At 41.0% G+C, this 9,292-nt stretch overlaps 1 protein-coding gene across 2 annotated transcripts; it reads right to left on the bottom strand.

The window, feature by feature from the left end:
- Window positions 1-621: 621 nt before the first annotated feature.
- On the bottom strand, window positions 622-9,081 carry LOC124257468 (uncharacterized MFS-type transporter YhjX-like). 2 transcript variants are annotated; one of them, XM_046691536.1, is made up of 12 exons: window positions 8,983-9,081; window positions 8,775-8,865; window positions 7,715-7,904; window positions 7,075-7,201; window positions 6,752-6,891; window positions 5,490-5,610; window positions 4,807-4,934; window positions 3,438-3,552; window positions 2,538-2,660; window positions 1,698-1,907; window positions 1,269-1,368; window positions 622-914 (listed from the first exon to the last, which is right to left on the bottom strand). In XM_046691536.1, the coding sequence occupies exons 2-12, from the start codon at window positions 8,857-8,859 to the stop codon at window positions 841-843; spliced, it is 1,413 nt and encodes a 470-aa protein (XP_046547492.1). In that variant the 5' UTR covers window positions 8,860-8,865; window positions 8,983-9,081; the 3' UTR covers window positions 622-840. The 2 variants fall into 2 exon arrangements, with proteins under 2 accessions (XP_046547492.1, XP_046547491.1); XM_046691535.1 differs by lacking the exon at window positions 8,983-9,081 and having other exon boundaries at window positions 8,775-8,961.
- Window positions 9,082-9,292: the final 211 nt, after the last annotated feature.

Here is a 9,292-nt window from a genome sequence, read left to right as displayed (position 1 = left end):
CGTGTGTTAGATTAACGTCCGATTGTATAGTTCATGACACAAGGAACAATAAACGCCTTTCCCGATTACTGTGGAGTTCAGGCCACAAAAATCAGTTGAACTGTCGGGAAAAAGGTTCAGAAAGATATTCCTTTTGACTATTAAAATGGTTGTTGAGAGAGCTATCAGTTCACGATGCTTATGTCGAAGGTTTTTGCCACACTCGTAAGGGAATTAAATCGTCTTGTACAATATCACTCTACTATCAGTAGAAGAGACCTGAAAATATAATGTTTGAAATATGTATCGATTTTAGTTTCATACGAAATTGGTAAATGTGCTAGGCAGGATTTGTGGTCCAGTTTGTCTACCACCGCCGCTAGAGTACGGAGTACTATATATGGGGTCTAGGAAGGGCCAAAAATGTTCCATTCATATCTGACTTTCCTACGTCCATGCAAAACCTGTAAGTCGAGCATTCAGCTTTCACAAAACATACATCCTACAACACGTGACTCCTCCATGAGATTATATTCAACCTTTATACATTAATGAGAATATGCACAAGTGTCTAACGTTCTTGCCAATGCATTTAGGATTGTTTCTACATATACTCCAACAAAAAATAAACAGTTCAACATATCGACAAGGCAAACTATTTTTATAAATCTCATAAATCATAAAAAAATAATGTCATAGTCATAGCCGTGCACCAAACATCTTGATTTATGAGACTGTTAGATTGTCCATCTTTCCATCCAGGTGGTACATGACAGAAACAGACCAGGCTCAGCACGTGCACGTGTCCATGCTGACACAGATCCAAGTATATGATGGGCGCGTAGTAATATTGTTCCAGAGTTACATCGTTGAGCAGGTGACTATCTGTTGGACTTTACTGTTCTTGACATTGAAGGTTGAGATGAGAAGCAAACCTGTCAATACAAATAAAGTAACTACAAATAAAATAAGATAAGTGAGGCAAAAATTAAATACAGGAGTAATGTAAGTTTAGAACATTGTATACAGTACGAAGTAAAGTTATTACAAGCTAGTCATAGTGCAAGATGAAGGGAACGCACGTTGTGACAAATCTTATGAAGCTGTATGTCAGTGTTCAAATGTTGTTTACCCGTGAAGCAGTGGTGGGTAATGAATACACAATGCCCTTTCCCTGGATCTAGCATTACGTCAAGACCAAAGGCCGTGTTAAGATCACCTTCCACCCTGGATACCCAGCCTAGGATTGGTGTGGTCACTGTTGAGGCTAGGTGAACATTCTCACTTACTCAAGAAGGAAAAGGCTGCAATCAAGCTAAACATTCCAAACCAGCCAATCTGTGCCTTGAGCTGAGACGCCAAGACTGCCCCCAGTGGTGCTGTGATGGTCTGCAGTGTAATGTGGAATCAGCTTGTTAAAATTAGTTCATAGGAAGACACAGGCATTACACCAACAGGACGCGTACTACATTATACGTAGCGGAGCTAACCCATCCTCAGCATTTATCTATTTATTAACCAATCTAACAATCTATAATCTTCCATATCCCAAATGTAACACCCGAATCTAAATGATTTGTGATGATGATTGTTCTGTTTAATTATTCAATTGTCAGCAATATCCCAGCTCAACCGGCCTGTAAAAATCAATATACACAATCTTGGAAATCTCACATGCTGGCACGTGCTATTTTAAGGAACCTTAAGTCCCGTCTTACCTGAGATGTGAAGATGAGTCCAAAGTTGATGGGGTAGTGCTTCTCCCCGAACGATCTGGCCGCAGCGACCGAAAAGAGGGAGTAGTTCCCCGCCAATGTCCCGAAAAGGAGACACACGTAGATGAAGTACATGGGCTCCTTTCCCAGACGGGTGGAGTTGAATGTGATGATCAGGCATAAGAATGACGTGCACAAACACATCATGGCAATCTGAGGAAGTTTTGTTTAACATTAAAGAGATAAACAACGCTACAAAAGCGGATAATGTAACTGATGTATTTCATGGAGACATGTTTTAGTTTTGTGAAGGAGCCTACAAAAAGTCTGTACAGACACAAAACCTATATAAAACTGACGATGGCGGAGTTTTTCAGAGAACTCAGGGAGCTGGGTTTCTAAGAATACTTGAATACAATGACAGAAGACAGTTGTTAATTGTCTCTATAATTTAAGAGATTAACACATACAGTTGCCAAAGACTACTATGTATTGATTAATGATTCGAAAAAATCTTTTAAGAAATCAAAATGTGTTGTACTCTTAGCGCCTTGTAATTTATAATATGGGACTGATTGTCATTAGTGTTTAGTACAGACAGTCATGTATATTACAAATATTTCTATATTCAAATCATCTTTCCAACATTCTAATATAATCAATCAGTAATGGGGTCATTTTGAACAATCAAGATGACACCAAAAGAGGTAGCGAAAACCACCTCGTTCTTTAACAGTGATCTAATGTTAACCATTGTAGTTGTTAATCCATATAATAAACGCCATGTGTCTTAGAGTGGATTGATACAATGTGACGTCGCACATCCACCTATGCCAAACTAACCTTGAAAGAATACCGGTCTGCAATGAAGCCCCAGAACATCCGTCCTGAGAAGTTGAAGACCGCCGCGAAGGCTCCAGACACTGCCAGGAACACATCATTTTCGATGAATGTTTGGCCGTAAGCCTGGGAAACAGAAGCTCAAATATCAACCAACGAGGTATATGGAAGTGCTGATTGTCGGACATTGGACCATGGACAGATGTTCCGTTATCAAAGTTCAAACAAGCAGTGTATGATGTCAAAGACAAGTTTTGGATAAGACTTTTCCATCAAATCTTATATGTTTGAAGCGTCATTGGAAATAAATGGCGTCATATCGTAGATCCATTTTATTGATGTTCATTAATAGCATTGATGTCTAAAATCAAATAATCCTTGTGTAAACGACATCATCTCACTATGATCTCAGAATGGTATACAGGTATAAATACTACAGGAGATTAATGACTTATCTTACTGACTGGTTCACAACAGAATCTATATAATACACGGATGTTCCAAAATTTAATCTCCACGTGTTGCATATAACTAGCTTTACTCAACTAAATCATGTTTTGTCAATACCCATTCTACAAAGTGATGAAAAGTGAAAATAGAAAAAATCTGAACGAATATATTTCTCTTGTTCTTATTTGTTGTCGGCTGTATTTACAAAATAACCTTGGAGTAAATTTGCAGGTGCTATAAATATGGACATGTGTATTTGTTGAAGGAACAACCATGTAATATTCTGTAGAAGGCTGGTGCATTACGTTTAGGTTTCTGCCTGACATACATATAGGAATTAAAAAGCCAACGAATTCCGTTCCTCAACACCACAATAAGACCTAGAACACTGCCACTGAGCAATTACAACTCTCATATGGACGGACAAAATATTTTTGAATCTGTTTTCCATACCTTATAGAGTGACGACAGGAATACCACACCCTGACCGTTGAGCAGGAAACACGTCCACAGAGTGTAGAACGCCCGAGTCTTCAAGACCTGCAGGGGACTCAGACTGTCATCGACACTGCCAATAAACCATGTTTAATTCTTATAATCACAGATAACAGTCTTACACAAACTATCAATCAATAGTTTCCCGAGTGATGGAACTGAAGCAACATATATACAAGGGGGAAATAATAAATGAGCTTCATGTGTAGTGATGTGAAAATCACGACATAATTATTTAAATAATTGTTTTATAGGATATTTATACAGCGCACAATCCAGGCACGTAGTGCATGCTCAAGGCGCTGATATTTTTATAAATTATTTTTATAATTATCTGTCATTCGTCTGATCAATATTTAATCATAACAAACCCTCACCGACAAAGCCTGGTACCAGGAGGCAGAGAGACACGCCCAAGGTAAGGGTTAGTTAAACAACACTAACATTGTTAAAACGGGTGTGAGCACCATTTGCGTTGAAGTAGACGAAGTAGCGGTGGAGAATTGTTAACACCAGATGACATGTGGTCTGTAATTCAAAGTGTAAACACCCTTAGTGTATTCTGTGGGTGAGCGGTCCTGGGCTGTTACAACACGTGCAGATTGCGGAAGGGGGTTATCCGTCAGCAATGTGAAGTTACATCCATACATTTGCACAAAAGGCCGAACGTGATCCCGAACGATGTTGTCTTTGGAGCATATGCCATTTAAAACAACTGACGACCTCGGCTGAAGCAACGTTCCAATGGACGCCTGTTGACCGTGCACGACCATCAGAATTGCCCAGAGGAAACGTCTGCAAATAGTTTACCATTCTGGTCTTGCTTTCGGAACCTCGAGTGCTGATGACACCAAGTTAAGCGTACCTGGCGGTGATCGCACGCACAATGGGCGTACTGATGTACATCGGGGCAGATTTTGTGAATGTATTTGTCATGCTGACGTGATATCTCACGTGGGTGACCGGCTCGTGGCCTCTACAGCAATGAAATTGTTTTGATGAACATTTTCAAAACCTCAGCATATCCATTTTCAGCAAACCGTGGCATTGTATGAACGATATTTACAGTTGGAACAAACATGTTTTTATGCACAACTCATCATGATTGCCAGAAAATCATGAAGTGATGTTTCTGTTCATGAGCAACGCCCATCAGCACCATACTCCCAACAAACACACAAACATCCAAATTCGTACAACTTGTCCAGACAACCTGTGTATTGAACTTCATATGAAACACTGTTGCCCTTTCCTTCATTGGACGTGATATAAAAGGACAACATCTGTATGCTTGATAATTTAATGCAGATAATGCAGAAATGCCTACCTACTTCCTTCTTTGTTATTCACAGTCGTGACATCTCTGTCATCATTGTTGCCGTTGTTGGATGTGATGTCGCTCATGGCGACGTTGTTGCTGTTGTCGAGTCCAGAATCAGACAAAGTTTTGACTCCCTACAACACGCATATGAATGATATTAGGAATGTAGAAAGAGCAAACACAGTTATATCGTCACATGTTCTGCAATACATACCTACATAAAGTGACTTCAGCCAGTAGTGGAGCACAAAACCAGCACATACGTTATGTTTCACCCCTCCCTACTAAGGAGCGAATGAGTGGGCATGATTTTAGCAATATTCCAGCAATATCACGGCGGTGGACACACGAAATGGGCTTCACACATTATACCCATTTAGGGAATCTAACCCGGGTCTTCGGCGTGCCGAGCGAACGATCTAAATACGATCTAAATTCTTCATATAGGGAAATAGTGTAAAGCCCATTTCCATGCTGTTATGAACCGCGTGCAACCCGACTCGGACATACTTCTTGCTTCTATGAATTCTTCAAGGAAAAGATGACCACTGTCTGCTTAATGACACTTGGCAGTGTACGTGAGGACGAAGTGACAGTGACAACGATTATTAACGACTGTTTAATGGTGATGGGGGTGTAAAGGGTATGGTGCATTGATGAGCACGGTGATGGTGTAACCCCTTGCCTACCTCCTGTGACGGGGGGTCAGCGATGAGGAGGACGCCCACCAGCTGCATGGTGGCGTATATTCCCCCTGTCAGCACGAACACCCAGGGTACCCTCTGTAGCAGCTCCGGCTGACTGAAGTAGCTGAACACAAGACAAGAGAGACGAGTTAATATAGGTCTCCAGCATCCCACCCTGGTCGTAACACATAACTTACAGGATTGGGTGATCAGCCTCGCTGACTCGGTCGGGGCATGTGTTTTCAACTGCATAGACAGATGCTCATGCTGTCAGTCACTTGATTGATCAGGAACACCTTATTCGAGCAGCATTTGCACAAAAAAAGGTTAACTCTTGCCTCTTATCTCACATAAAGCCAAAACAAGTTGTAAGTTGGGTAAGGGTTGCGGAGACGTGAATTTTACCATCGCTGTCTTCATTGCTTAAGTCACCGCTCTTGTATTCTGTTACCTATGAATTGTACTGACACACACTTTCGTATTGCCATAATGATTCAGAGTACCCTGATTTAAGAACTTACTTAATTTCAGAATACAATTGTTTATTACGTTCTGTACGGACTGATCCCCAAGCTAATTAAGTATTTAATTAATTATTGAATCAGTACGTAAGGACTGCCGCCATGTTTTGTACTGCCATTGTGATACCTCTGTATCGATTTGTATTAATATGTAAACATAGCAATCTTAGAATACGAGTGTTCATTGTAATACATTGCTTCGCTGTTTGTGGGTTTCACGGACTGATTGACGTTATCGTTGTTAACGTTTTCGAATCAACACAAAACGCCTAGTACTCTATTATTTACCAGGCACCTAAACCACAAGACATAGTATAGTTATTCTTACATTCCCATACTACAAGGACTTTATCGACTCAAGCCAGTAAAGGTTCAGCAGTTTTTGTCACCCAAATATTCGCAGGAAATGGACGCGATCGCTTGGATGAGATCAATCGATATCTCGTCGGGAAGATCGGTATAATGAAATTGTATCCGAAATGCAGACTTTTGTGACGTCAGCTTCAAATGACATCACTAATCCCTCTTCCAGTTCAGCTGTATATACAGACCCTGCGTATACTGCGAGAAACTGTAAGGGAGGGAGGATTCATGTTTGGTGGTAAATGAATCCCACCATCAGCATTCCTCGGAGTTTAACTTCTACAGACTCGTGTTGAAACTTTTGACAGGGGAAAAGATAATGTACATCTTAAGTGTTGCACGTAAATGATATCAGTTTCTGTTGGTGGCTGAAAAACTCACTGTTCGCCGTTGACCTTGACATCCGGTGACAGATTGTCTGGGTTGATGAAGGCTGTCTGGATCAGGTTAAAGATGAACGCTCCTCCCCCAAACCCTGCCACCACCAGACCCCCAGCTAGACCCTTCCGTTCCGGCATCCACTGACAATCATACAGGTACACACATTAATCAACGGGTTTGGTTTAACACATACAGAAGCATTGTCCTGACAAGCCTACGATCATTAAGGGCAAAAAAATGGAATCACACGTTTCCGGATGCATTTTGTTGTTATAATCCAAACTTTCAGAAATTCAGTTTCAAAGACATGAAATTATTTTCACCTTCATGGCACATCCCATTGGCAGCGAATAGGCAATTCCGCATCCAAGTCCGTTCATGACGCCGTACGTGAAGATGACGGCGATGTAGGAATGTTGCACCGTGAAGTACGTGAGGATGACGCCAACACTGAAACCAAACATTGGAAGAAGTTCCTGAGTTGACTAAGTAAGCACCGGCCTCCACATACAGGGTAGCACATGATGCATACAGTTTGCAACAGTAAGTGTCCAATGGAAGCATTACCAGCAGGGTTATGACAAAGACACTGTCATTATTTGGGATTAACGGTTTTACCCAAACCTCATTAATGGAAATGTCGTGCATCAAAACCGGGACTGAGGTCTGACGAGTCAAGCTTAAAACCACTGTCCACTCCATAGTGGCGGGACGATGCAGTTCGTCATTGCAATAAATCACTGAAAAAAATCACAATATGACTACTTTAAAATGTCATATTTAATATATCCAAGGGACTCAGAGCGTTTCTGAAAAGACCACCTATTTCTAATTTTTGTCTAATCTCGTCTATCGCTTTCAACTCCATACTTCTAAAAGACACAACAAGTTGTATGTAAGTGTATACATGTCCTGTTGGTCTATTAAGAAGAGTGTTCAGTGTGTGTGCAAGTATCAATCCACCTCATGAACCAGGACCCCAACAGCACGGTGAGTTTCAAGCCCAGGGTTCGGCTGATGATTCCTCCAAGAAAGATGGCTGTTCCTTGTCCCATCAGGCAGCAGGCGTAGATCCACACACTGTCGCCGTAGTCGATGTCGAGGCTGGTTGTGTTGTTACGTAAGTATGACGTCATGTACGGTGTCAAGTTACCTATAGAATCACAATCTCTTGTTATGGTCAGATTTATACACATGGATTTATATGAAGCTCAACCTACTTTTCCATATGATAAGTACGAAAACACTACACAAGGTCATGTTGTTGTGTAAACTTAGACAAACTCAGCACCATGTTACTGTGAAAGCTTGAACAAAGTCAACGTTATGTTACATGTAGAATCAAAACCACATGTTATAATATGATATGCAATAAAGAAAAACAATAGAAGCCCACTTGGATGATCGGCCCGTCAGTTAAATAAGAAAATATAAAAAGGTGTTAAATCATATCGTCTTTGGGGGCTGATTACGATGCATTCAGAAATAATATAACAAATATATTACTTCTGTAACGGAAGTGGAATTCCTGGTGAACATGCAGCCTGAAAGGCCGGTTATGTGTGATGTGAATCAAATGGAATTGTCAGATTCGTTCAGGTATTGAATTCTCCACAAAACGCTATGAAGTAAATTACTCGTGAACTTTGATACGGCATACACAGGACACGTAACTGGGTTATCGTGACATTCCGGTTACATGATTACACTGGCGGGTGCATAGCTCCACCGCTCAGGAGTCTACATGCGCTGCCCAACTGCTACCCTTACAATATCCGTGTTTTAAGTGGGTCACATTCGCTTTTGCCTCGACATCACAATATATATCTGTTATCACAAGAACACCTTGACTATAGCACTGACACATGATGTACGATGGTAGTAGTGAAGTATAGTTACATGAAATACACTGTCCACACACAGCAAACTATGATATCAGTTATACAATGACTGGCAATTTATAATGGTGAACGCCATGCGACCTATATAATGTGTAGTAAAAACAAAAGATTTGTCAACTCACCGAAGGAAAACACGGTGCCAAGGGTGAGATGAACCATCAGACCTCCCAAAACCACCAGGTACGCCCTCCATCGCCCGCACGCCATTGCTCCCTGCAGATCACAACAGGAATAGGTACACGTAGTCAACAGAAGCCGTACGCAGGCCGTCTGACAGGAATTACTACATACTGGTGACAAAGGAAGGGCAGTTTTCGTGTGTTGGCTTACCTTGGCAAATGTTTCTTTTTGTGTTCAGTTTAAATAGGATGTGTTAGTAAATACACCCAGCAAGCACGACCATGCACAGTGAGCATAATACATTGCCTGTATAAACACTTAAATCATTTTTTTGTTTTTTTAATTAAGGAAAAGACTAGCTACGTGCATGCATACACACATAGGACACTTTGGTGCGCTAAGATAAGACATACACCTATAATTGGTTCATTCAGTCAGTCATTACAACTTTTGTCATGGCCCTAATTACTCTGACAGCTCTGTTGGTAGCGTCAACGCAAGAGAATTGCTGGTCATGGTG

Source organism: Haliotis rubra, unplaced genomic scaffold (genome assembly GCF_003918875.1).
Source record: "Haliotis rubra isolate DU_JTF1 unplaced genomic scaffold, ASM391887v1 Scf660, whole genome shotgun sequence".
In the NCBI taxonomy this organism is placed as follows: domain Eukaryota; kingdom Metazoa; phylum Mollusca; class Gastropoda; order Lepetellida; family Haliotidae; genus Haliotis; species Haliotis rubra.
This window is presented reverse-complemented; position numbering and strand designations above follow the sequence as displayed.

What these genes read in the sequence shown, in the direction of transcription:
- LOC124257468 (XM_046691536.1), bottom strand. Translation starts at nt 8,859, where the DNA reads ATGGCGTGCGGGCGATGGAGGGCGTACCTGGTGGTTTTGGGAGGTCTG. An exon ending in GTCAAGGTCAACGGCGAACA is followed by an intron (nt 5,611 to 6,751) that starts GTGAGTTTTTCA and finishes TCTTGTGTTCAG; the next exon opens with CTACTTCAGTCAGCCGGAGC. An exon ending in TCCTGTCGTCACTCTATAAG is followed by an intron (nt 2,661 to 3,437) that starts GTATGGAAAACA and finishes TCTGTTTCCCAG; the next exon opens with GCTTACGGCCAAACATTCAT.